The sequence below is a fragment of the Manacus candei genome, unplaced genomic scaffold (genome assembly GCF_025592945.1).
Source record: "Manacus candei isolate 608988 ecotype Guabito, Panama unplaced genomic scaffold, ASM2559294v1 h1tg000017l, whole genome shotgun sequence".
Taxonomy (NCBI): domain Eukaryota; kingdom Metazoa; phylum Chordata; class Aves; order Passeriformes; family Pipridae; genus Manacus; species Manacus candei.
This window is the reverse complement of record NW_026138065.1, coordinates 15,055,592-15,083,087: the sequence shown is the minus strand read 5'-3', so window position 1 is coordinate 15,083,087 and position 27,496 is coordinate 15,055,592. Positions and strand designations below refer to the sequence as shown.

Genomic DNA, 27,496 nt, shown 5'->3' with positions numbered 1-27,496 from the left:
GTCATATACAGACTATGTTCTAGATTGACTACTAAAAAAACCCACTCAGTTTAGGAGTGCTTCAAATGCTTAAGTATTTTCTTTAGTTGCTAATTATACAGTATTCTGTAAGCTAAAAGCAGATAATCTAAATACTTTAAACTTTGCACATGGTATACAGTAGTGCAAGGCCAGATGTGTTCTCCTCTAATGGGGAAAGCTAATCTCCATCCCTTGAGATCATAGACTGGGAAGATGTGAAGACCATGCACAACAGCAGTCTTCTGTTTCTGCTGGGGTGTGACTGACCTTCAGTAAAAAATACACCTTCTGCTTTGTTATTTTTCTGTAAAATCAAGGTACTACTGCTATATGGAAACTATAACAGCTTTATAGTAAATGAGTACTTCTGTTGTAAAGGCTGTATTTTCTATTATTTATATATATAAAGGAAATAGTGTATTTATATATGACCTGTATTAGCACATTTAGGGGTTTCACATGAGTTACAATTAGCACAAAACTTAGTTATATTTTTTAAAAAAAAGTCTGATTCATCATCACCCTCAGCAATTTTGTGCTTTTCTACTTAATAACTGAGAAAGCTCCCTAGTCAACTGTTAAACCATTTAAGTGCACTTAATTACATATGTGTATTTGTTTTAGGAGGCTGAGTAAAGACATGATGATGCAGGTTTCATGCTGGGTAACATTTCTTGAACTGTTCTTTCTAGAAAAGAAGAAATTTTTTTTTGATCTTTTTTCACACATCATGAAATCAAAGGTACTAATTTTGTTCTCATGTTTCAGTAAACTGTTTTTCTATTTATACATCATTCTGAACCCTTAAAACCAAGTTTCAAATAGTTGGCAGAAAATGTTCACATTACCTGTGTTTATCACAATAATTTCAAATATAAAGCTTTTATGGTGCATGTCTTTTTCCACATACAACAGCAGTTGATAAATATGTATATAAATACAACATATGTGTATATAAATGTGCCTTACAGGCTTGATAAGAAAACCATGATTTTTAAGAGCCGTGCATAAAAGTCAGTTCCTTGATCATCCCAAAGTAACCCAAAATTCAGAGCCTTATGCATTGTGCTAATTTTGACTGGGATAGAGTTCATTTTCTTCACAGGAGCTAGTATGGGTCCGTGGTTTGGATTTGTGCTGAAGACAGTGGTGATAACACAGGGATTTTTCATTACTGCTGAGCAAAGTTTGTGCAGAGTCAAGGTCTTTTCTGCCTTCTACCCCACTAGGGAGGAAGCTGCAGGTTCACAGAAAGCTGGGAGAGCACACAACCAGGACAGCTGACTCCAACTGACCAAAGGAATATTCTGTATATGCCCAGCATATAAAGCTGAGGGGGAACAAGGAAGAGGGGGGGGAGTGATGGCATTTGTCTTCCCAAGTAACCATGATGGAGCCCTGCTCTCCAGACATCCACTGCCCATAGAAAGTTGTGAAGGACTTATTCCTTATTTTGATTTGCCTGCATGCATGGATTTTGCTTTATCTGTGAAACTGTCTTTATCTCAACCCATGAGTTTTCTCACTTTTACCCTTCTGATTCTCTCCTCCCCCTGACCAGGGAAGAGTGAGCAAGGGGCTGTGCATTCCCTAGATGCCAGCTGGGGTTAAACTGCAGTAACATAAAGGAATTGGCAGGTCTACAGGCAACCTGCTTTAAGTGCTCAGAGCTGAAGAGCTTAACCTCTTCTGCCCTCCTACTCACTAGCATTTACTACACTTTTTTCTGATCGAACACTCAGTCCAGATTAATCACTCTCAGAAGAGATATTTAAAAAAACCCAGCTGTAACAGAAGGAATTTTCTGTTAAGGTGACTGTTAGTAACAGAGATGGGCTTAGAAACACATCAGCAAATTAGGATACACAAGGCTAGAAGTCCTAGTGAGAAATGTACCTATCTCCAGTGTGCACAACCCCAACTCAATTTTACTGCTTGTACAACCAGCACAACCTTGGCCACAAAGATTTCAAAACAAATAATTACTACAAGAAAAAAAAAATCTGACACACAGGATTCATTGCATAAACATTTAAACAGAGGAAATAATTTCTTTTACAAACATGTTTCTCTTGTATAAGAATAATTTTGTATAGAAAATAGCTCTTTATACATTTTACAGAAATAGGCTAACATTTAGATTCTTTATTAATGAATAATGATTGAATGCAATTTAAGATTTCAGTTATGTTTCAGAGTCACCAAACATCAATAACACAGCAATACATCACTGCTCTAATATCCCTAAACTGCTTGACTTACCAAATAGAGTCAAGACAGTAAAAACGTTCCTAGAGCCATGATAATTTGCAAACACTCAAGTATCTTGAAACTGTTAAGTTATGAAATATCTGCTGAAAGTAATACCATAATTTCAATGCCAAGGAATATGGACTTAAACCTTAACAAGGCAGCGTTACTTGCTTACTTAGATTATTCTGCTGGCTAATACTGTAAAACCAAAATTGAACAAAAGCTTTAGTATTAAACTGGTTTACTGTTAATGTGACCTTCAAAACACCCCTGAAGGATGGGATACAACATATAAATATAATAAAAATACTTTCATTTTCTTAAGAAAACATGGAAGGTTGATGAAAAAAAATCAGTAAATTAAGATACAAAAAGTAAATCTGTGGAGGACAAGACATTGAAAAACACGTGTATATATATTTATACGTAAGGGTATGCTAGGAAGTACATATATTTAAAAATACATAATTTCTTCAGAGACTGTGTTTAAATTCATATGGTATCATTTGGAACTCAAACATAACACAGACTCAAATGCTTTTCCCCTACAATTGCTGTTTCAAGCACCTGTACTTATCTGCAAATTTCCTTGTAAATTAGAAGGAAGGTAAGGACATTCATCCTTGGAATACAACTATATGCAGTACCCATTTCTTGCTTTCTGGATATTTTATAATTTTAAATTGAAGATGATGTAAGCAAATAAGTACTATATAACCCAATGACTGAAAACTTGAAATTTAGATGCTAATGATTCTATTTAGTATTCATATAGAGCTACTCAGGAGTTTGCCAGCTGTACCCTATGTGAGTACTGTTGACACTTCCATGCTTCATGATTGAAATGTGTAGCTATGTTTAGTCAAACATGGCTCTCACTCCAAGTTAACCAGTCTCTTAACAAATACAACTTTTAAATAAATTCAGCTGGAAGTGGTACACCTCTCCTTCTCACAGCACAGAGGTTGATATGAGACAGTAAAGAATCACATTATACTGGTTCACATTTCTATGTGGTTAGAAGGAGAAACACCCTGCAAAACCTTATTCCAGTGATTTTGCAAATTCTGCATAGTCAATGTATCCATCATTGTTCTTATCATCATCTCTTAAGACATCATCTATTAGATTAATCAGCTCTTCTTCTTTCATTGCTTGGGTATGCTCACCACCTTCCTACAAAAACAAAACCACATGGAACAGTTTAGCAGTCTTTCCCACCTACTGGCACATATAACAGATTACTGACAATTAATTTTTTGTTAAACCATTCATGTTTGGTGCCTAATTTGGCACTAAGTTTTATATAAACATTTATATCAATATAAGCAACTTTTATCAGGTGGAAGCTATGAAGTCCAGGTTTTCTGGACTTCAGAAAAAACACTCTCTTTTTGGTTAATATTCTTAGTCAAAAGTTCCAAAAGCTGAATAGCACAATGTATAATGATGGATAATCATCTAACAGATGTATTCTTATTTGGATCTTCATGTAGTATAGACACTATAGTTTCTATAAAATACAGAAACACCTTACAGTAACGGAGTAGTGAAAAAATCTAGCACTGTAGCTTAAAGCAAATAAAATTCTTAAAACACCCCTTACAAACAAATGAGAAGATGGTGCCTTTGCACAAGAAACAGCAAGTCATTATTCTATTCTTGGCTCGGTATTTTTTTGCCACAGGTGTATGCAGGAAGTTATGCTATCCTGAATTGTAACTTCCAGATCAATATGAGATAATGTGTTCATATTGTCTTCCTAATGGCTGTATCTTCCTACTTTGTCTTTAAATGTTCGTGGCTGTAACGAGAATTTGTTTAGAAAGAGGCAGACCATAACTGGTTCTTCTAATACTAACGTTATCCAAGAGATCTCCTACAGTCTGTGTATCCACAGCAGTGACAGTCTGACACTGAAAACAGCGTCGTATCACATGCTATTTCTATAAACCCTCATGTCCCATTTTGGATAATTTCCCTTTCTCCCCATCCCTGCATACCAAAACAAGCCCTCTGTAAAATCATTTTCACTTTACAGCCCTTCCTCATTCTAAAGTTTAAACTACAATGGAAACTTCTTGAAAACCGCAGTGTGACATGAAAAGCTGTGATAAAGCTGGTACATTTATAAATGCAACTAGAACTATCAGGGGGAAAGAAAAAGATCTCATTTTCAGGCAAAACTCTTAACTGCACTGAAGATGTGTTGCAATTGTTCCGTTCTATTGTAAGTTGCTTTCAGTGACAGAGCTGTTTCCAAACACACATGCCCTTACAAAATTACACCTACCTCCTTGTGGACATGTGATATAGCAGTAGCAAGCTCTAACCCATCTAACAAGTTATTGCCATCATAATCATGCATTTTGAAGTAATGGAGCTGCAACTCTTGTGGAGACATCTCAGTTTCTGGTTTCTCAATGACACCTTCCAAGTGTTCCATGATGTGCCTAAGAAAAACAAAAAAAACCCCAAAGACAAACAAAATCTACAACATTTCTGTCAGTTAATATGTCATGCTCTGTTTACATCAAATTTAGTCTTTGATTGAATACTATTCTAAAAGCACCCTGGATAACTAAAAGCTACAGTCTGATATAAAGATGAAGGGGACACAGAGGTTGTTTGTTACAGGTGCTGTAGTGGCCTTAACACCTTAGCTATTTCTGTTTCTTCTGGCCTACTTAGCAGGCTTTCAAAACAATGGAAGCAGTGCCCAAAATCTCCTTTGGCTGTCTTCCAAAGCACAGGAGCTGGACAAAGACCTTTCCCAGTCAACCATGAAGTGTTCTAGGGAGTTTTATTTACTGCTAGAACTGTTCTGCATGTATGAAGAAGAAAATGAGAAAAAACCCTCTAACTCTACCTGTTAAGAATATGATTTTGTCCAAAGTATGCTGATCTGGGTAAGCAGGACCTCTGTAAGAAGTTCTTTATAGTATGAGTAGGGCTAAAGGTTCCAAAGAGACCTTTCTAGGTCTCATATCTCTACAAATTTATCAAGCAAGCACGTCTCATATCTGGTTTTAGCTGGTCATACAACATTCTGAGGAAACAGGGTGCCCTAGGCTTAAGTCCAACGTAACAAGACTTCAGAGATAAGAAAATCATTAAGAAGTAAAGTTTACGTTTTTAGAACATGGAACACATACTCTTTATCTTGTACCAAATTCTTATCGAGGCGAATATTTGCATGTTGACTCTCTCCTACGTGTTCCTCAGCAAGGGCAGAGATGAAGAATGCAGCCAGAAAGCAGAAGAGCAAATGTGATCTAAACAACCTTTGGGCCATTGTGATCTCCTACAAAAAGGAAAACATCCCCCCCCCAAAAAAAAAAAAAAAACAGATGAAAAATGTGATCTACTTTCAGCAGATTTACCAAGTACTTAGAATCAAGCCCACTAAGTTTTAGAATAGAAGAACTCTCTTCATTTCAAGCCCTTGGGAAGCAGAAAAACAGGGAGCTTCAATTAAGGATTTCTGTGAGTGTCTCTATTTCACAGAATCATGCAGTATTATGCAGTAATTTTCAGATGACTTTTTTTTTTCTCCACATAGCAGATGTGCACTCCTCAGGTGCGGTTGTGTTTTCATGTACCGCCTAGACAACCAACCACGCCAGGCTCAGGCAGACCTGCCCCACAACCATGGGAGCAAAGGTCGCTTACCTTTGCTCGAAGCGGCCGCATCTAATTAGTATCTCTATTAAGACTGCATGCCCTAAGGAACGTACAGCTTGGAAAACGTCATGCAGCCATGTATGTGCTCCCTTCGCGGGGAAGTGACAGGATACAGCGCTCCAGAGGGGCCAGGGGAGCCCAGGAGCGGGCTAGGGGGTTCGGCCCCTCTGTGCTCCAGCCCCAGTTTCCCCGGCACAGCGCTAGCCGCCAGCAGCCTCCTACCCCCGGCTCCCGACGCGGCTGGACCCCCCGGGAAAGTGCCCCCCGCAGCGGGACGGGGCCGGGCCCGCCGCCCCCCGCCCAGGCCCCATCACACCGCCCTCCAGTACCGGCTGCCGGGGCGGGCAGAGAGGCCCCGCCGCCGCCAAGCTACGCACCGTCGGGCGGGTCTGGGCCGTGGCGCGGGCTCCGGGACAGGCGCAGGCGAGACACCATTCCCGGGACACCATCCCCGGATTACCCTTGACCCGGCGCGCGCCCCGCCCCTGCTCCCCTCCCATTGGCTGCGTCGTCCCGCCCCGCGCGCCCACGTCACCGCTCGCGGCGCTCCACGTGGAGCCCTCGCGGCGGCGCAGGTGCGGCGGGGCCCCGCCCACCGCGGGTGCGCGGGGAAGGATCCGGGGGTCCCGGAGGGCGACGGGCAGGCGGCGTGTCCTTGGGGACAAGAAAGCCAGTGGGACCCAGGGGTGCATCAGGAAGAGCATTGCCAGCCGGTTAAGCGAGCTGATCCTGCCCCTCTACTCAGCCCTAGTAAGATCAAATCTGGAGTTTTGTGTTCAGTTCTGCGCTCCTCAGTGCACAGAGACATGGAGCTCCTGGAGCAGATCCAGCAGAGGGCAACCAAGAGGATTAAGAGACTGGAGCATCTCTTATGAGGAAAAGCTGATGGAGATGGGCTTGTTCAGCCTCGAGAAGAAACGACTGAGAGGGGACACCATTGATGTCTATAACTATCTAAGAGGAGGGAGGATTGAGCCAGGCCCTTTTTGGTGGTGCTGAGCAATAGGACAAGAGCCAATGGGCAGAAACTGATGCACAGGAAGTTTCAGCTGAATATGAAGAAAAACCCCTGTGTGGGTGGCTGAGCTCTGGAACTGGTTGTCCACAGAGGCTGTGGAGTCTCCCTCACTGGAGATTCTGGATGCAATCCTGTGCCATCTGCTCTAGGATGATGCTGCTCTAGCAGGGAGGCTGGAGGAGATGTTCCACTGTGGTGCCTTCCACCCTCACCCATTCTGGGATTCTGTGCGAGTGCTGCAGGGCCTCAGCCGCTCTGGCCCCATATGTAGAGAACGCCCTTCCAAAGGGCACACCGCAGGAATCCCACCACATAGGCACAGCCGAGAGGGAGTGGGACAGTGGGGCAGTGTGTCCTTGTCCTAGGGCTGTCCTCGACCACTCCTGCTCGAGGCACTTCCCCCCAACCCCTCAACAGCCCCGTCCAGAAAGGACTGCGAGCTCCTCACCCCGCTGCTCCTTTGGGAAACCCCTGCGACCTGTCACCGGTGCCCTCTGTGGTTTATAAACTGTGGTTTATAAACTGTGCTCTGCGCTTCCCCTCGCACCGAACGCCCCAGGTCTCGTTGTTCCCATACTTGACGCCTACACAGCCGCCGCTTTGGCCTCCCGAGGTCACAACCCCCGAGCAAACCCCGGGCCCGGACAACCGGGCGGGCTTTCGGCTCATTCCCGCACCAGCCGGGGGTTCTGTGCCGAAGTTGCAGGAGGGGGCGGTGGCCGTGGGGCGCAGCCGGCAGGGAGCCCCGGGGTTTAGGTGACTCCCGAGGGCCGCAGTGGGGGAGCGGCACCCCCGGCCCTTCTCGCGCGTTGCAGGGAGCGCGGGGCCGCCTCCGCAACGCCCGGACAGCGCCCGCCCGGCTGGACGTGGCTTCGCGCACCGGGCGTCAGGCGAGAGGTGTCAGGGAGTGGCGGCCGTGTTAGAGGCGCCATCCCTGGCCGCAGCCTTCAGGCGGGGTACCGTCTCACCCGCTCCCGGCACCTGGCGGATCCGCGGCCCCGCCGGCGCCTCCCGGGTGCTGCCGCCGGGGACACCCCGCGGGCCGGGGCGGGGCGGGTCCGTGCCGGCGCTAAGATGGCGGCCAAGGGCTCGCACTCGCACGTGAAGCTGGAGGCGGAGATCGAGCGGTGCCGAGCGGAGGGGCTTTGGGGGCGGCTCCGGCTCCTCGCTCAGCAGCTGCTGCCGCCGCCGGCGCGGCCCCCGCGCAAGGCGAAGGCGGCGAGGGACGCGCAGGACGCGGGTAAGCGGCGGCGGGGGGCGAGCGGGGCGGCCGCCGGTACCGACCCGCCCGGGCGCGGGGCGGCGGCGGGGCCGGCTGGTCGCTCTGTGCCGCCGCCCGGGCTCGGCAGCGCCGGCCCGGCGGGCTGACGTGGGCGGGAGCTGTGGCTGCCCCGCAGCTCCCGGTGTTGCGGGAGCGGGCTGGGGAGCGCTGAGGTGCGGAGGGTCGCCCGGTGTCCCGTGTCAGCGCCCCGGCTCCGCAGCGGGAGAGAAGGAACGATGCCCGGGAGAGGCGGTGGGAGCCCAGGAAGCGGCGCTCGGGAGGATCACACCGCGCTTCCTCTTCGTGTCAGCGCTGCCGAGCCCTTCGGGCAGCGAGGAGCGGCTGTCGAGCGCTCGGGATGCCGCCCCGCCGCCGTCAGCACCGGCCGCAGGTGGCGGCTGCCCCGCTCCGAGCCGGCCCTTGATGCAACCAGCCCGGCCGGGCCACCCACCAAAACCTGCCCCGTTGGGAAATGTCCGTCTGCAGCTTCTCCATACGTGTCGTGCTCGTTCCCTCTTGCCCCCTGCCCAACCCTGTTCTGGATGCCCTTGTGTTACCTCCCTCCATTTCTGAAGGGCCCTGCTTTATTTAAAAGGCTTGGGCTCGTCCTAGTACCCTTTCACATGTAAAACAGGTTTCATAAATAGCAAATGTATTCTTTTTTTTTTTTTTTCCCTGTTACAACACACTACTTTGCTTCTTTTTTAAAATGAAATCGCTTGCAATAAGTGAGGCAGCCTAACTTGGAAATGTAAAAATCTATGTTTGTGGTCAGCAGGTAAGTTGCAAAGAGGACCTGGTCCTACCCGTGGCACTGGTACAAAGGGTTCTGCCACTGAAGTCACAGGAGCAACTTCTATGAATAAAGCCCTTCTGTAGAGGAGTGTTCCTGGTATGTGGCCCTAGAGTTAATTGAAGCTTGCCAGGGGTTCCTTAAACTTCACGGTGGGAAGCATGGTGGGGGAGATGTTGGTAGCTTAATACATGTTTATTTGTGAGGCTTTCCAAGTGTGTACATGATGCAGGTTGAACTCTGTGCTGAGAACCACAGGGCCAACCTTTGAACTTCAGTCGCGTTTCAGCAGCGCTTCCCAGGTGCAGAGATCTCGCTGCAGTTTGGGGGCATTAATAGTTGAAGAGTTCATAGTAGTTTCTTGCCTTGTAATTAAGAGGCATAACAACAGTATGATTGCTGTAAAAACACGATTTGTTAATTTGCTGCTATGTCATCATAACTTGCTGGTTATGAAAGAGTAATGCTTTGTTATTGCTGCAGAACTTTTCTTTCAGCAAGGGACTGGGTACAGTTTTGTGCTTCTAGAAACCATTGTCTGCCTGGATTAGATTTTTTTAATAGTAGCGTTTGCATCGTGAGATTGTGTGTATTTATTTCTTAATTGTACGTAGTCTTACCTATGTCCTTAAGTTTGTTTTAAGATATTAAAGACTACCTGAAAGGTCTTTAGTATGTAGAAATTATTGCATGCAAGTTTAGGGGGGAATATACTTGAACATTTATGCTTCCCATTTTACACACCTGTATGTTGTTTATGCGAGTTAGTTGCAGACCTGCAAATGAGCAGGAAGAGCTATCATTATAATTTGATATGCAGCTTAACAGTTAGGCCACAACAACAAAAAAACCTAAACCACCACCACTCCCGCACACAGAGTTGATTATTAATGCTGTATGTAGTGTATAGGTGGAAAGTGGGGATAAATTGTCCCATGGCCTGAAAATATGGAAATAGGTACACTGTCATGTTTCCCATGTTCTAGAATTCCAGACTTTGAAATGTGGAGTATATATGAAATGTAGGGCTTGGCTCTTTGGTATACAAAGATTTTGTTACCCTGCTAGACCCAGTAGCCCACTGATTGAGGTGCGACTTATATGAATAAGGTAACTGCAGAACTGGGCCTGTCATGCAAGAAATCAAAGTACTCTGACAGATGAAACTTTTTTTCTTTTCAGCACGATTGCCACTTTGCATGATGCTTCACGCTGTATCCAGTGCTGCTGCTTGTGTTTGAGTTTCTCTTCTGTAGAATTGTGAACAGGAATGGATTTTAATGTAGAAAGAATGTGGCACGTTAGTTGTGTCAGAGGATCAAGCCTTGTGTGTCTTTAGTATCTAAATTGTCTTTTTTCTGTGAACTTTCAGGTAAATTTGTTACTGTTTTGCAGTGAAATTCACAGCTTCCGTATCATCCAAAGCGTTCATTTCATGCTTGTACATTTGTAGATCTAAAGCATGCACTGATGTGTTTGCCAAGATTGATCTTATACTTTTGAAAGTGAGTTTTGTGCTGAAAATTCTGAACTGTTGTATTAGTGGCAATGCAGGAATGAATGGTGCTACCAAAATGAAAGGATTCTTTAGGGAAAAATCTTCAAGTTATAAGGAAGTGAAGTTTCATTTTTTCTTAGGCAACATACTGTTTCCAATAGATAGAAGTTAATGGAACTTTTTTTTTTATGTCTGCCATTTCTTCCTTCTTCTCTCATTTGAGTTGCCCTTTATGTGTCTCAAAGGTGCGTTGTTTTTTTTGTAATTCTGTTTATCATCTACAGAACTAAGCAGTGTTTCTTGTTGTTTGGTGTGTGCTTTCAGAGGACCACGGGAGTATGCTGCTAGCAGAGGTTCTGCTGGAAGAATGTTTGAAGGAAAACTTTGCCAAACTGAAGGACTCCATTCCACTGACAGAGAAGAATGAACCAAAACTGAGTGAAGCTAAACAGTATCTGACCAGTATCTTAAGCAGAGGAAAACTAAGGGTAAGTGGGCTCTGTCATCGTAATTCCTGCCAACTGGATGTTTCTTTCATATGATTATTAGTCTGATACAGGGTGTGATTGTTGCCTGTTCATGTCCCTGTGTGTACAGTGCTGTACTGTAGGCGTTACTGAGGGACTGCTAATTCCCCTTGGCAGTATCTTCTGTTGTGAGACTTGCTTTTTCATATGCAAACAAATAGTACATATCCTGTTCTTTTTTTTTTTTTTCATTAGAAAGAACCAGGATAAATATTTAGGGTTTCTCTGGGATGTGGGGTGTGGCCACATAACATGACCTACTGCTACTCCTCATCTGAGGGAGCTGTGTATACCTATTCAGCTCCAGATCAGAGAAGAATGTGCTGCAAGTTGCTGTCAGGAATTTAGGGTTGTGTTGTGAGTCCAGGATTGCAGCCTTGCACTGCTTTCAGTCTCTGCCAGAGAAGTTATGGTTTCGTTTTATTTTGTGGTCTGGGTTCATGGTTGATGGCTGCTTGTCAACTCAATTGCAGAGCTTCAGGAGTGTTTTAATACTGTGCCTCAATGTCTACTGCTGTTTTGTTGTCCTTGGACACACAGTTTCATAACCGGGTTTAGAAGTAAATGAATTACAGGTCTGTTCTAGACTTGTATTACTTTTGGTTCAAAATTGACAGGCTAGTTAGCCTGGAAATGTATATTATATTTTTAACATGTTAATTTCCAAGGAGAAAGTGTGCAGTCACTTTTCTGGAGGAGTTCCTTTTTCTTATCTTCTAGAAAGTCAACCTATTCAGAAATAAAATGGAGCTAGTAAGGAAGGGGAGTCTGTCCAACCCTCTTTCTAGTTTAGCCTCATTGACAACCAGAACTACTGAATTCTTCCAGGTCTTCGTGTTTAGTTTGGCTGCATGAATTGCCATTACTGTTTCTTTGTTAACTGTGACTTAGCCGCTCATGCAGCACTGCCCCTGTGTTGATTACATGTATTAAAAAAGGGGCAGGAAGGCTTAGGAACCTTTTCATGCTTTCCAGAGGGTCTGAACAGGTGTATTTTACTGAGGTTTTTGTTAGATGTGTTTTCAGTCCTTCAAGGAAACAAATCTTAGAAATAGTGGATGTGCCTTCTGTTTTTTCTACTGCTGCATGAAAATTCTTTGACAGCTTAAGAAAACTGGAGAGCTTTCTCACTGTCTAATTAAATATACAGAGGAGAGGGGAGCACTTGCCTAAAAGGTCATACTTTATGCTTAGTTTAAAAGCAAGAGGCTTTCTTTGTGTGTGTGCAGGTAGTTCCGACGATGCCAGCCTTTTATGTGATGTCCATCAATTCACCAACCACAGATCAGGTCAGCTGAAACCAAAGACGTGGCTTGGAACTGTGTGTTTGTAAATGAAGCTCCAAAGTGGTTGCCTGACCTTTGTTGCCTGCTGCTATCATGAGCACAGCCCTAAGATCTCTAGACACTTAAATCCTTCCTACTCTGGCGTGTGGAGCTAGCAGTTGTGAGAGGAAAACATTCTGAATGTGCTAATGTGTTCTGGGGTACCTCGTTTTTGCTGTCTGCTATTTTATCACATAAACATTCTTTCTCTCCCTGCTCTGTTTCAGCCTAAGTATATGACTGAAGCTATGCTGATCCTAGGAAAGCTTCATTATGTGGAGGGATGCTACAGAGATGCCATCAGCATGTATGCGAGAGCAGGCATTGATGACCTCTCAACCAAAGATAAACCTCTGTACGTGCTGCGTTTGATAACTGAAGCCTTTGTTATTAAAGGTAAGGGACCATGTATGTGTACTTGAAACACGCTGGTTTTAGGGTGAAGTTGAAGATATTTCTCCAAGTGATTTGATTGGAGCAGAGTTAGGGCAAAGATGTATGCTATGGAAAATCCTACTGGATATGGTCTGTGTAGTTTAAACTTAAAGGCATTATGGAATTTTAGTCCATGGTTTTTAAACTTGGCTGGCTTGTAAAGGAAAGCTTGAAATTGGAAATTTTGTGATAACTCTTGGCTGTAAGTCAGCAACATGCTTTAGCCGTGTGTCCATTTTGGGAAAATCTAAATCAAGGATTTGGCAGAATTGGGGCCTGGACTTTATCTTACAAAGAGTTCATTTACTTGTAAATTTCAATGATTTATGTGAATTAAGTAAGGACAATGCCTCCAAGTTTTAAACTTTGGACTAACAGAATATATGCTTTCAAAGTAGGTAGTATATTTTTGCAATGCATGTCACACAGTATTAGACCTTATGTACAAACAGGAGTCTCTCCGTCCCCTTGTAACTCTGCAGACATTGCACTATTTGAGAGATTCTGAATAAAACTACCTCCATGGGTAGTGAAATTGCATTTCCTTTTTGAGTTGGGGAGAGGAGGACCCTAGTCAGTTTTTGACTTGGGGGGAGAAAAAGATCAGTAATCTTCTCCTTCATTTGCTTTCAGTTCCTTTGTAAATGTTGCTCAAGTACTGCTACCTATCTACTGCTTTCTACTCTTTTCAGCATGTCCACCAGCTAATTAGGTGAATGAGAACTCTGATGATCAGATACCTTCAACTGGTATGTAAAATAGTGAAACCAAATCAACCCAAAATACTGTTTGATTGGGCTGCTAGTATTACTGATAATAATTTGAGTGTTTCGTGATCTGAGTGTCATTCTGCTTTTTTGAAACCCTGCTTGTGCTGCTTTGCTTGCTTTGATTTTTGTTTTCTGTGGTACTGATTGAATCCACTTCATTAATGAGCTTTTGTGGAGCAGGACTAATTTACCTGTAACTCATGCTCGCACTTGCATGGCTCAGAGGAGCGAGTAACTGCCAGTGCATTCTTAGCAGTTTATTTGAGAGCAGCTGCTGGTGCACTCCAGGACATGCACTGTCCTCACTGGGAACTGGATAAGACCCTTGGCGAGGTGTGAGTGTAATGATAAGGGATATGTGGAAAGTGATGGAATAACACTGTTCATATAATACCTCTTGGATTGTAATGACTGCCTAACTTGCATATGAAGATGTGGAGGTGTTTGCATCAAGAGCATCAGGCTGCACTTTTTTTGTTTTTTCCCCATCTTGTTTAGCATGGAATGTAAATACTGCGTTGCTCCTATAAACTATGTGGAGCCTCTGCCATTGCAGAGCAACCTTTGTGCTGTCACTGCTCCACAGTCTTTATTCTTTCTCCATGATGATTATTTTCAGATTAGCCAGGATAGCAAGGGTATAGTAAGTCACTCAGTATTCTACCAAAGCTTCTGGAAGAGAAAAGTGCAGCAGAGTGGAACTTGTCCAGCTGAGTCTGAAGAGGACACTCACTGTTCCCTCATGCTGTTTACTCAACCTCCCAGTCTTAAAGAAATAATCCCTTATGTTAGAATTTTGTACAGGTAGCTATGGCAATAGCAGTGTAGATTTAAATTTTTATTTTAAAACGTGTTTCTGGGCTACCTCTGCAGGGCAAGTAACAATATGGCGTTGAATTATTTAAAATTCATATATACTTTATGCTACAGATTTTTCTTATTTCTTTTTAATTTGGTATCTCTGCAGAAATTATGTTGATCCATACCATATTATTGACTTTGGTTGAACTATTGGTTACTTATGCGATCTGAAACCTTCTTTAAAGATGAAACCTGCTTTAAATCTTCTTTAAAGATGCTCTTGAATGTCACTGGTAGTAAAATTTTTGCAGGAGTCATGTAGGCAAAAATCCAGAAAAACTATAGTCCTGTCTGTTTCAGGGCAGAAGTTAGGTTTCCTGCTGAATTTCTTCACGTTTTCAGAAATGGGAGAAAGCAGTTGGTTTAATAGAATATCCCTGTTCATCCAGCATTAGTTGAACACTAGAACTTTGTATCACCTCATAGCAGTAACTTGAAACTACCTTGGTTTTGTGTAGTTAATACTGCTGTGTTGTGCCTGTATACAGAATGGCAATGTAGGTACTCAAGCACCGGGGATTAGGCTGGAAAGGTCACAGAAGAAAGAGAAGTCAAATTAAAGGCTTATTTTTTTTAATGCTGGCACTCTTAATGTTGGAAGCAAACAAAAATGTAACAAGAAAGATGTGAGATACACTGGGAGGAGCTGCGTAGATGAAGTCAGTGGTAGAAATGAAATGTGAACCAGCAAAAACGAGTTTTCTTCTTTAGAGCACCTTTTAACCTCCACAGCACTGAAGGTTGGACATTGAGCTAAATCTCTGGAGTCTGCCTCTGAAGGTCCAGAGTATATAGTAAGTTCATATTATGGTAAGAAGCAATATGGATTTGCACCCTCGTGATTGAACTGCAGGTGCTGAACAGGGAAAAAGTTTCTTGCTTGCCTTGCTCAGTAGACTTCCACTCAAAGTGAGTATCAAGAAGTAAATATTAAAATTCTTTATAAATGTGGGGACAGGCACAGGAGAAATGGCAGAGAGGGCAAGGCTCTTCCAGTTTTTCAACTGACTGCTGCTTCCTGTCCTGTTTCTAAATCCCCATATTGTGAGAAGTTCTGTAAGCATTGTGAGTGGAGCTCTGACAACAGTTTGATTTTTCACTATGACTAATTTTACCATCTATGGTTAGTTAATAGGTGGTTGGTTCGTACTTGTCTCCTTCTTCCCCATCCTCCATGAAGTTAATCCCTCCTCAAATCCTCTGCTCAGTTCACAGTACTGCAGGTAATCTCTGATGCAAGTAGTTCTCGGTGTTGCATAAAACAGTATTGAGTAAGCAAACTTTGCTTCTATTCACTTGGGAGATGTTGTAACTTTGTTACCTGGTGTTGTCCATTTGAAACAAGCAGGCAAAAAAGACTTCAGAACAACATGTGGAACTGTCAGAGCCCACTGGTTTCCCTCTGTTCCTGCTTGCTGCAGAAACCCTGCAGAGATCTCTCTCTGTTCCCAGTGAGTAAATCTTCCTGGTAGTAGGGTAGGTCACTACCTAACCCTTGCGAAGGACGGTATAGCTCTAGCCAGGGCCTCAGCATACCTAAGTTCCAAGAAAGAGGTTTCTATGATGTTGCAATGTTTTCTGTGCTGCCTGTAAGCATGAGGAGACCTGTGTTGACTGAGTCAGGTGTTGCCAGCCTGAGTGAACCTCAGGCAGGGTTCACGTGACGTGTGGGTCTTACGTTTGTAATGACTGAGAGGGACTTTGCCTTATGGTCATGGATGTGTGGCATCAGAGCTGCTGTGCCGTGAGTCAGCTCTGTGCTGAGGAGCTCCTGGTGTCTGTCAGACCAGCTACCAAGCCAGGCAGTGGACTTCCTCTACTTGGAGTGGGGTAACCTGGAAATAGGAAGCTGTACAGCAATAACATGGGATTGCAAATGGTAGTTAGTTTGCAAATGGATTTCTAGTGAGTTAAAGTTTTAAATGTCTCACTACCTATTTTTCTCTATTTTTTCTCCTTTCCTCTCAGTCCATCTTGCAGTAATTTTTGTATTATTGGCCATTTGCAGGTTGGGGTGGGTTAATTTGTGCAGCTTCACTCTGAACTCTCTGTACAGTCAGAAGCTGGCTGTTCTGGGGTGATTCATCTCCTCTTCAAGTGGCATCTCATGTGGATGAAGTGCACGGTATTGTACAATACAGCCTTCTGTCTAGTGACTGTGAGAAGAGGCTGTGGACTAATTGGAAATGAATCCCTTGTAAATTTGTTTCTAAAAGTTTTTGGTGATTTGTTTTGGTTTTTGTTTGGTTTTTGTTTGGGTTTTTTGTTTTGTTTTAACTTTAGAAAAGACATCCTTTGTATCAAAAGACTGCAGTGTGAACTTGGTTGTTTTAAATCTTAGAAAAATGCATATGGAAGAGAATGAGGTCATACTGCATCTGTAAGAAGCCTTGATCATAGTCTGTGTTTTATTATAACAACCCCAACCACAAGTCATATGTATGAGGAAATGAGACTGCGTTAGTGCAGTGGCTTGGAGTTATATATATTTTGTTCTTGAACCCATTTTTGTCATTTTAAGGGGTTTAAGATCTGTGGTGTGACAAAAAACCATAAGATCACGAGACAACTCATGGACTGAGTTACTGGTCTTAGAGCTCTCCTAAGAGCTGTGAGTGGTATTGCTGAATGCAAACCCCTCAATCGACCATGTGAAGGTTTTTCCTGAGCTTGAGAATAATAAACAGACTGGAACATGCTTCCAGGGTTCTGAGTTCAGTCCAGCTTGTTATGGATTATTTTTTGTTTGTTCATTTTTAGGACAAATTGCTGAGTTTACATGTGTTCCTGTTTCTTTTGCGATTGTATCTTTTAAAACTTCAGTGACAATGAGGTTGGTATGCTTGGAAGTATATTGTTCTGCTTTCTCCCCATATGAAATCTTTGTCCTGGGTTTGTAGTACTGGAAGTGGTTGTTTGGAGGTTAAGGTGGTGTTCTGGAAGGAAAATGGTGATATCACACAGAGACAGTAAACAGAAAACCTGACATTTTAGTCAGATGGTTTGAAAACTACTTGCTTGGTTTTAATCATGGTTTTAAACTGATTGGCTGAAGCCTCAAAATTTGAATAATCTGTTTTAAACTTCCTTTGTGATTGCGCTGCTTAATTAGTTTCTTATTTCGTTGGCTTGCACTACTGTTAAAAACAGTAGGTTTGTATTCAGTAAATATAAGTTTGGTATTAAAGTTGTTCATTCTGGCTAATCAGAGGATGTATCACGCACTTGTTCATACACTTCTTTGGAGTCTTTAATTTTGACATATGCTTGTGTGTCATTCATTTTTCTAATATGGTTTTCTACATGATGAATTTCCTAGGTGAGATTTTTATTCAGCTGCATTTGTTTGGAAATTAGAATAAAATGTACAGTTATTGCAAAACTGTGTTCTGATGAATCTACTTTTCCCTCCTCACTAAAGAATTTGATTAAGAGTCTTCTCAGTTTAACAAATGAATTTTATTAAGTTAGTGTTTCTGATAAGCATTAAAGCTGATACATTTCTTGTCATCTGTGCATTTTTTTAATTTGTAGATTAAAATGTGAAAAAAAAAACTTTCCTATTTGGTTTTATTTAGTCAAAGCTTTGTTGGCTCATTGAACTAAATTAGTGAAAAAAACTGAAAGGGAGAAAGGTAGGTTTGTTTTTTTTTTCCTTGTTTTATTTTTTTCCTCTCTGGAAGAGAGCACCTCTATTTTAAGAGTTTGATGAAGTACTGAAATAGTCTTTATTTCAGATCCTAAGCCACTAACTTTTCCAGTTCAGTTTTTTTACTAAATGCTACCGATCCCATAGTGCAAGGATATATTCCATTCAAATAATGTTAATAAGTTATTGGATGTTATCGGCTTAACTTAAGCAGCCTTATTTTTAATTAGAGTTTCCAGTTAGCTTCTCTGGGATGAGACTTTTGTCCACTTAGTTTTTGATAAGTGAGATGGTAATAAACTGTGGAGTGTTCTGGGATAGAGACTGTGCAGTGATTCTGAGTGCCAGCAGGTTGAACAATTTCAAGTGCAGATAAACAGAGTTTAGAAACACTGTGTAGTTTTGCAGGGTCATGATTTATTTCATAGTCTTCTTTTGAAAGTGAATTTACACTTTTAACTTCCTTTAATGCAGGAAGCATTTTTAATTCAGGCCATGTATTATAAACCTCTTAGCCTCTTAACGGGCTGTACGTGCTCTTTCTGAGCCTGCTTCTTGTTTCAGATGGCATAACGGTTTTCAAGATGTCTTCTCCTTTTTCCAGAAAAGTGTTTGGAATACTGTTCTGCTTTCTGTATGCTAAAAATCCCCTCCCAGTGGTTATACGTTCTTTTTGTACTTGGAATCTTTACTGCAGGCTCATTTTTAAGAGTTCTTGAACTTCTTTAAGAAAAGCTTTACTGTAATACCTAGATAGAGATGGTGTGTGTGTGTATCTTACTGTGTAAAAACATACCTTGTCTTGTCAACTGAGACAAGTGTAGAAAATGGATTAATGGAAGGTTGATGACATTTTTTACATGTTCAAGTAAGTAATTTGCTTTATGTTCTCTCTGGGCACAAATGGGGAAAAGTAAAAAAAGTAAAAGCAGGTTGTAATTGCACAAGTCAAGATAAAGATGGTTCATTTCTGTATTATAGTTTAGGAGCCACATAACTACTAGGAAAATACTCATATCTGCTAGTGGTAAAAAAAGAGGGAACCCAGAACTTCCTTCCCTCCTTCCAGTACAACTGAAGCACCACCCCCACCCTCCTTAGAAGCTGAGCTTTCATCCTGCCTGCATTGCTATTACTGACTGACCTGAGGGCAATGTGCTGTAATGTACCCTTTCAGCAGAAATGGGCAGTAGGTTGTAAGGTGCAGGGGAAAAAATCCCGAGAGCCTGAATTCTCTCCCTGTCTCTCCCCATTAGTTTCAGTGTCAAGTATGATGTTGTTTAGGCACTCTTGACATTATGGCATGTATACTTTAGGCTTTTACTTGAAAGTCTAAATCTTCTCTACCCTGATAAACTTGTTTAAACCAGAAGGGTTGTTATCTTAACATGTTCTGACTTCCCAAGAGTCCCAAGTCACTACTGTCTGGAACCTGCCCACCAGTGCTGGCTGAGGTGCTTGAATTCATTGCAGTGTTGAGAAGGGAAGCTAACACTTTATCCTAAAGACAACACCAGTGTTCTTCATAGTCTTTAGAAAAGCTTGTTGATTGTGAAGAACCAGAATTATATGGGGCATGAAGTTGAGAAAAACATAGGATTGGGTGATAGTTGAAGGAAAAGTTATCTAAAACTTTGATTTCACTTTTTTCATACAAATATATAACTCTTCAGTGATAGTGGGCTTCATGAGGGTGATCAACACTTGCCAGTATGCAACTGTGTTAAGCTGTATGCTGCTTTTGAGATGTTACATTGGCTTGCACTAGTCTCTGTTCGTTAACTGCTGTTTCCTCTACTGGCAGCTACTTGGTGAGGTTACTTCCGTCAGTAATTTCAGCTGCTGCTGTGACTGAGTAGAACTTAGTGGGACACTAAGTGGGACACTAAGCGGAAGAAAAAAAATTATTTTGGTTTGGTTTTTTTGGTTTGTGCTTTGTTTTTTTTTTTAAAGGGTCGGGCAGGGCAGGGCACAAATTCTTTTGTTGGGATCTTCTGATGACAACAAAGGGTTAAGAATCAGGTCTCTGAACACTGAAGATCTATGGGGAGATGGTTTCCTTTAAACAGAGCCTAAAAAGTAAAATCAATTTTCTTTCCTGGCCATTAGAAAAATTGAGTCCCAGCCAAAAGGATGTGTGATTCAATAGGACATTAAAATGTCAGTAACTCAGGGTAGGACATTTTGTTGGCAAAACTTGTTTTCAGTTTTGCTTTGCAAAAGTTGCATCTTTTAAATGTTAATCCACATCAGAGAGAGAGAGGCTTTGTTCTATACCTGGTATGCACTTCAAAGTGCTAGTTTTCACAGTTCTGACAGTGAGACAGGAAGCATGCTGTTAATTCATGTTGGCATCAGAGTAGCTGTCTGATAGGCAAAATCCCCATTTTGTAGATATTGATGTCTTGATAAAAGGGCCTGGTATCAGCATGTCTTATTTGGGGTTTCACAACAGGAGGGTAAGAGTTTGGAGTTGCTCTTCAGTTGTGACAGTGATGACCTTGAAAGTGTTGCATTTGGTGAACTGTATACTTTGGTGCCTTTGCTTTCCAGCTTGTGTGTGAAAGAGTTGCCAAGCCCAGCCTTGATGTTCTTGGTGCTCTTAGGCTTTCCTATTACGCTCCCTGAGCTCTTCTCTGCTGTTGGATCAGATATTTCACTTTTTTGGAAGTAGTTTGTTTAGCACAATCAGCTATGCACAAATGCAGCATGGGTGTGACTTTCGACTTCTGAGGAGAGTTAGTTGCAGGCAACTAACTGCAGATTACTGAAATTTGGAAAGAGGAAAAAGGAAATAACATCTGATTACTTTTGTTAATGTGATTTGATTTCCGTGATGGTAAAGTTTTGTTATTCTCCACAGAGTTGCAGGTGCTGGTTGCACACAATGCATAAAACCTTCTCCACCTTCTACACTACAGTTTGGTTCTCTGAAACTGGGGGGTTAGTGGCACCAGGAGGTACAAGACTATTTGCACATGGTTTTCTGAGGAAATGGTACAAGGAATGCACAGTGTTTATAAGGTTACATGAGGCAACATGCTATACTCTCAGTAGAAGAAAACAAATACAAATGTACTCTCAGATGGCCTAAGCTTTTAGATGGCTATGATGCCAGTGTCATGCTGGGGCTGTGTTGTGTAGCATGGTATGTGTCCAGTGACTATGATAAAGTTCCATGTGCTGGTTTGCCCTGGAGTAAGCTTCAGATGTCTCTGACCATCTTTTAAAGAGACAGGGCAACAAGCCTGTTAGTCCTCACAGGCTCTGTCAGTTCTAATAACTTTAAGTAGAGTTGACCTGAGTGCTTGATATGAATCAGCATAGTAAAATAAGAATTACCCTTCTTTTTTTCTCCCTCCTGCTCCCAAAATACACATATAATCATAGAATCATTTAGGTTGGAAAAGACCTCTAAGATCATAGAGTCCAATCATTAACCCAGCACTTCTGAGTTCACCACTAAAGTGAACACAGGGACCCAAAATGGAATGCAGGATTTGAGGGATAGTCTGACTCAGTGGCTCTGGCTGCAGCTGAAGGAGAACTTTCTTACTGGTGATGCTGCCTGAGTGTGATGCAGATAAGCTCAAGCTGAATGAATTCCAATACTTGGTCATCAGCACCATCTGACTCCCTTGTGCCTCTTCCACTTTTCATTTTTCCTCTTCTGCTTCTTCCAGTTGTATTTAGACCAGGGAAAAAAAGTGTAATTTTTGCAACATACCCTGAAAGTTTATAGGTTTGGATGGTGTTGACCAAGTCTTCAGATATGGGACTGTAAGAGATTGCTGTGTTTGCTGTGCCTTAGAGCATTGCTCTAGTAGATGTATCTTCATGTCATGGAACAGAGGTGGCCTCTTGTGCCAGAACAATTAATATTTTATAGTAGTGATCCCCAAAGTGGGTTGTGTGTGACCCAGTGAGTGAGCATGATGATCCACTGAGGTGCAGGAGAAAAATACTGTATCTATTATTTTTTCTTAAAACAAACAAACCCCCACAACCACCACCAAAAAAAAACCCCCAAGACATTGAAGTTAAGCTTTATTAATATATTGTATTGCCAGTGGCGCCCTCTCACAGTCTGTACATCAGAGGTTCCCACGTCATGTAGGTCCTATGAAAATATCTTGCAAAAGAGAAGGGTGTTCCACAGTGCAGAGGGGCTCACAAGGGCATCCTCACTTGTTCATTCACTTCCAGTGTATTGCAGTTCACCTGTGCCTAGTTAAGTGGATTTATGTATTATATTGTTTAGTTTTAATTAAACTAACCCTTATGAAATAGACAAGTCACTTAAAAATTCCCTCAAAGAAACTGTGGATTTCAGGTAATACTAGTAATAGGAGCACAAGTGAACAGTAAGAAGATGGCAGAGCCTACACTACTCTTATCATGAACTCTTCGATCAGGTAAAAACAGTGACAGTCTAATTGGATGCAGTCAATGATGCTTGAAGTCCAATTGTACTCAATTCAGTACTTCTAAAAAATTCATTAAACTTAAATTTTTAGAAACCTCTTTTGAGGTTTCTTATGTGAAAGCAGAATATGAAAACCCACATACCATTGGGGAAAACACTTGTTCTTCCTGCTGTGGAAAAACAGCTGAAATAATACACAAAAAGCAATATGGCAGCAAACTAAAATGCATTCCTTTGAAAGACTCACAGAAGACATTGCCAAAGACTTGAAAAAACAGGTATTAGAAGAAATTGCACAGCGTGAGACACTTGGTATACAGTTGCATGGAAGTACAAATGTTTCTAACATGTCTCAGCTTAAGGAGTTTGCCAGATTCTGGTCCAATACTGAAATACACTGAGAACTACTTGACAGCACAGCGGGACCCAGAAGTGCACAAAGTGCTATAGGATATTATCAGTGGGATTAACTTTGTAAATACAAGACTTTTAAATAGAATTTTTACAATAATTCGTAATGAGATGGGGAGTGACCATGAAAATCTTTTGCACCACACCAAAGCTCAGTGGTTGTTTCATGGAAAATGGTTTAAATAGTTGTCAAACTTCAAGGCCAATTATGCCTTTTTGCTTTTGCAGAAGGTCAAGTGTTCTGAATTTGCAGGCCTTTTCAGTGATGACATGTGGTTGTCAGTAGCCTGTTACTGTTTAAAAAATAAACACATAAATATAACTAATGTGTGTATATAACTATATATGTAGCATTTTGGGTGTGCATGCTCAATTTTTTTTTCCTTATAGGGTATATGATCAAAGAAGTTTGGAGACCAGTATATTACAGGTTAAAGCTAAGGTTTAAAGACAAGCCGTGCAGCTTAAGAGCAGCTAGCTGATAGGCAGCAAGTCTGGATATGCTCCAAAAAATGAGTGTCTTTGGATTAAGACTGCTGATTTGTGCTATGCATAAGTGTGATGCAGAGCCTACGTGGCATTGATCAAGGGTAGGTGACTAAGGTTGCATGTCAGGGGAGTGCTTGCTGCCTTTTGGCTTCACAGCCACTCCATCAAAACGCTGTCCTAGTTTTAGCAATCAGCTTTAGCTGTAATTACAAGTCTAACCAGATAGAGTTCTTAACTGGAAAATTAGAGTAACATTGTTAGTGTTGGTTTATTGCAGGTAGCAGAGAGGCTGGGAGTAGGGGTCTTGAGTTCTGCATTGATGCAACCGAGCAGCTATGCACAGGTTACTGACATTTTCAGCTTTGTTCCCAGCTAACGGGCAGAAAGGTCTTCAGATAATTTTATTAGGGTTACTGGAATTTTCTGCCTTTCTACCTTTGAGACTTTTACATAAAAAGTACCTCAAGATTATAACAGATTGCTGGGAATATGCAACAATCCTATATAATAGGAAGCAGCAGTGAAAGAAGCATGTGCAGCTTTCTTGAAAAATAAAACTTGTCCTTTCCTCCCCACCTTTCATGGGGTACTGTATGAATGAATGTGTTCAAAACCAAGGGCTTCTAGGCCTTTCTTCCCTGTCTTCTTCTATTTGCATTGCAAATAAGCCCTGCTGAAAAAATCATAACTTGATTGCTGGGGAGATGAGTGTCAAGACCAGGTTGTGAACTATTTAAACTACTGTGAATTGTGGCAGAAATACTGTACTGGTCTTGCCTATGTCAACCTAATCTTGACTGCTGCTTTGGCTTACTGAGGTCCAGGCTATTTTGCTTTCCAAGACACCGTACTGAAGTAGCTTGGTTGAGAGCTGCGCTCTGAAGTTCAAACCTTAGCTGGTGGGGCAGGCTTGTTGTAATACCATCTCTAGAATAGTTTGGTTGTGCTTTTGAATTCTGGCTTTGAAAAGTGTTTAGCATTCTGCTGGACTTTGATTAGTCAGCATGCATGTGTATATATTTGAAGAGCTAGTCTTAAAAATAGTCTTGTTTCAATGCTAATTGATTTCCTGGAGCGACACTTCTGAAGGCCACATGCCAGAAATGAAGTGCACCCTCTGCCTGGGAACAGTGACCCAGAATGACCTGGCATTTGTCAGTGAGAATGTGCACACAACCACTCTCCTTGCAGCAGTTACCATGCAGCATGTTCACGCATGGCTTACCTCAAGACAAATGACTTAACCTTCCTGTAGCTAGAGTGAAACTATTGCATGCACTTAGCATCGTGCTGGCTTCTGGCCAGGCTGGCCTGTCTGTGTGGCACAGGAGTTTAGATGCTTTAACCTTGCTCTGCAGACGGGCTGGTGCTGTTGGCAGGACTATAAGTTGTATCCTAAGCTATCTTTTGTTTCAGGTTGCCATAGATGTGTTCAACAGGAGTGTAGCACTGGGACACAGCACAAGAGGTTGGCTTCATGCTCCTTGTGCTGCTGTGTTTCTTTGATCCCTTCTTTAGGTTGCCAGGTAGCTCTCATGCCCCTTGGCTATGGGGCTTTCGCAGCTGCATGACTGTTGATGAAAATTGTGTACTGCTGCTGACCCGAAATTCTTACATCTATGAACCTACCATTCCCCAGTTGTTTAAATTCATCCAAATACAGGAGGCTCGAAGTCCATGTAAAAAGGAATATTAAAAGAAGCTGTGAGAGAATTGGTATATTCCTTCTATTTGGAAGGAGGAATGCTGGTATTTGGTGAACTGGTTTATGAACCAGAGGAAAATAAAGCCACCTTAGCCTCCTCTTCTCCCTAGTCATTGTGCAATCTCCATGTATACACTGAGGCTTTCAAGACCAGGCTGGATGACACTCTGAGCTGGCCCTGAGCTGGCCCTTCTTTGAGCAGAAAGTCAGACCACAAACTTTCTGGGATTCCTTCCAGTATGAATTTTCGTCTCATTTGTGTTGCTGAGAATCAGATACCACATGCCCATGTGCACATGGATGTTCTAGTTCTGGTAATAAATAACATCAGTTCAGAGCATTGGAGCTACATGATACGATGTCTTCCCATGGCAAGGACTGAGTGAGATTAATGTGGAAATAAGCCTTCATAAAATTTCCCCTTTCAGATTTCTGTAAATGAGAGCAGGGCATTTCAGCTCTAGGAAGAAATTAGTTCAGTGATAGGTCTTACAAACCCTATGGATTTGGGTTTCTTTGTGACATAAATGCGGCTTAAATTTGGGAGCAGAGAAGAAGGGGCAAAGATTACAGAAAGATGAAGAGCCAGAGATGAATCTTTGGGAGAACTAGAGGAGGTGAATGAAAGCCTTATCTTTATGCAGGAAAGAAAAGCAGTGTTTCTATACATAGAAAGTTACTGCTTCTGAAGTTGGTAGAGTTTGTTCTTTTAAAGGATCATCTGGGAACATGTGTCTTTTGAAATCTTGGGCTTGGGCCATACGCTATTAGAAATCTGTGTCTCCACTATGTAAAAAATTACTAGGGTATGTAGGTAATATATATTTAAATTTGGGCACCTCATTCATATGAAAAAAATCTTAGCATAGATAAGTTTTAAGCTGGTATTCTCTTACCTCAACTGGTTGTGAAAAATACCCAAGTACCTTTACCAGCTACCAAGAAAGCATATGGCTTTATGCTTTACTTGGAAGCTAATTCTGTCTTAGCAATAACTCCACTTTTCTTGCTAAATCTAGTGTGGAGGTAGCATGCATGGCTTTCATGCTTGGTTTCAAGCCATGGTTTCATGGCTTTCATGACTTTCTGACACTTTTTGGAAACTGAGTTGAATTTAAAATGTGTGTTGTGCTGCAAAATTTTTTCTGTGCTGATATTCCCCAGTTATCAGGGGGATGGAGAAGAGTTAGTGGAATTTGTGCTCTCAGCACTGGAGGGCTTGTCAACAGTCTTATCCAGCTACACCCAAGCAAATCTGTAATTGTTGAGGTTTTGTATTGTGAGAACTGAATTGGTGGCTGCAAGGATAGGAAACTTATGTTGTTTTTCTTATGTTTTTTTTCCCCTTGTGTGCTGGATTTGCTGTCTGCTTGCTTTAATTTTTCTTTTCATTGCATTTCTGTGGTAGGGAAGAATAGTCCTGTTCACATTCTGTAGAATATTTTATACTTGAATGACATCAGGTCAGTGCATATGGTATTAGCAGAAAGAACCATGACTAATGCCACATCATGTGGGTCATATTTCCTTCTTGCCCTTTACGTGGTTGTGTAGCATAGTATCTGCTTTAATACACTGTATATTGCTGTATGCTTACTGTGGCAAGAACCCATTTAGAGATGTTTGTTCCCCTGTCTCTGATTAGCCCCAGCTTTGTTTTTCTGACTGCATGGATGGGCATGTTTGTTGTCAGTACTTGATGCTGGCAAAGGCTGCTTGCTTTCCTCCCCTGTGTCAGAGCTTAGAGATAGTAACTCCTTGCAGTGGGCTGTACCATGTATGTAAATGGCTTTTTATCTGTTCTCTCTGTGTGACATCTCCCACGATAAACACCCCCATACCGACTGTGCTAGGATGGCTCTTGCAGTTTGATTAAATGCTGCATGTGTATGAATATCAGTGGATTATACTGGATTTTTCTTCAGGGCCCTGAGCCTCATTTTGCACTTAAGGGGATGGTGGCTCTGAAATGCACACTTGTTAAAATTTATTTTCAGTTAAGGGGAATGACTGCAAATTTAGAGGTGGATAAAACTGAGACAGATCTAAGAATATTTGTAGGCTATTTGTTCTAGCTGTAGCACTGGATACTTGTGGTTTGTTTTTTTCTATAGAGAGAGTTAATGTCCTCTTTTCCCCTTCATTCATTGCATAGGGACAGGGTTGGAAGATAGAAGCATTGAAATAATAGGAAAACAACCCATGATATAAAGGCAGAGACTTCATAGATGGACTTGGGACGAAATCTATTATATCTGGATGATGTCCAAGGTGTATGTCAGAAGAAAGGAGAGAACACAGAACGGGCATTAGTTAAAAGCAGCAAAATGATTGTCAACCCTGTCCCACACACACTGTCATTTTGAAGTA

At 42.1% G+C, this 27,496-nt stretch overlaps 2 protein-coding genes across 13 annotated transcripts in view; one reads left to right on the top strand and one right to left on the bottom strand.

Moving 5' to 3' along the window:
• Nucleotides 1-2,037: 2,037 nt before the first annotated feature.
• MCFD2 (multiple coagulation factor deficiency 2, ER cargo receptor complex subunit) lies at nt 2,038-6,677 on the bottom strand. Of its 3 annotated transcripts, none has more exons than XM_051782918.1 (4): nt 6,336-6,677; nt 5,430-5,578; nt 4,568-4,727; nt 2,038-3,450 (listed from the first exon to the last, which is right to left on the bottom strand). In XM_051782918.1, the coding sequence occupies exons 1-4, from the start codon at nt 6,660-6,662 to the stop codon at nt 3,319-3,321; spliced, it is 768 nt and encodes a 255-aa protein (XP_051638878.1). In that variant the 5' UTR covers nt 6,663-6,677; the 3' UTR covers nt 2,038-3,318. The 3 variants fall into 3 exon arrangements, with proteins under 3 accessions (XP_051638878.1, XP_051638879.1, XP_051638880.1); XM_051782919.1 differs by having other exon boundaries at nt 6,288-6,443; XM_051782920.1 differs by lacking the exon at nt 6,336-6,677 and adding an exon at nt 5,947-6,167.
• A 1,304-nt stretch (nt 6,678-7,981) lies between these two features.
• TTC7A (tetratricopeptide repeat domain 7A) overlaps nt 7,982-27,496 on the top strand; it is a 172,185-nt gene continuing 152,670 nt past the window's right edge. For 2 of the 10 annotated variants that reach the window (XM_051782872.1, XM_051782871.1), the window contains exons 1-2: nt 12,630-12,776; nt 13,508-13,564. In XM_051782872.1, coding sequence (XP_051638832.1) covers nt 13,532-13,564 — 33 coding nt within the window. In that variant the 5' untranslated portion in view covers nt 12,630-12,776; nt 13,508-13,531. Of the gene's footprint in view, nt 8,217-8,368; nt 9,130-10,852; nt 11,017-12,607; nt 12,777-13,507; nt 13,565-15,324; nt 16,352-16,516; nt 17,280-27,496 lie in introns of those variants that run through there. The other 8 variants (XM_051782864.1, XM_051782866.1, XM_051782867.1 and 5 more) reach the window with 8 other exon arrangements.

Coding starts and splice junctions, on each gene's coding strand:
- MCFD2 (XM_051782918.1), bottom strand. CDS start 6,662: ATGCTCTTCCTGATGCACCCCTGGGTCCCACTGGCTTTCTTGTCCCCA. Junction 5,579..6,335: donor CGGCCCAGACCCGCCCGACG/GTGCGTAGCTTG, acceptor TCCTTTTTGTAG/GAGATCACAATGGCCCAAAG. Junction 3,451..4,567: donor TATCACATGTCCACAAGGAG/GTAGGTGTAATT, acceptor TTGTTTTTGTAG/GAAGGTGGTGAGCATACCCA.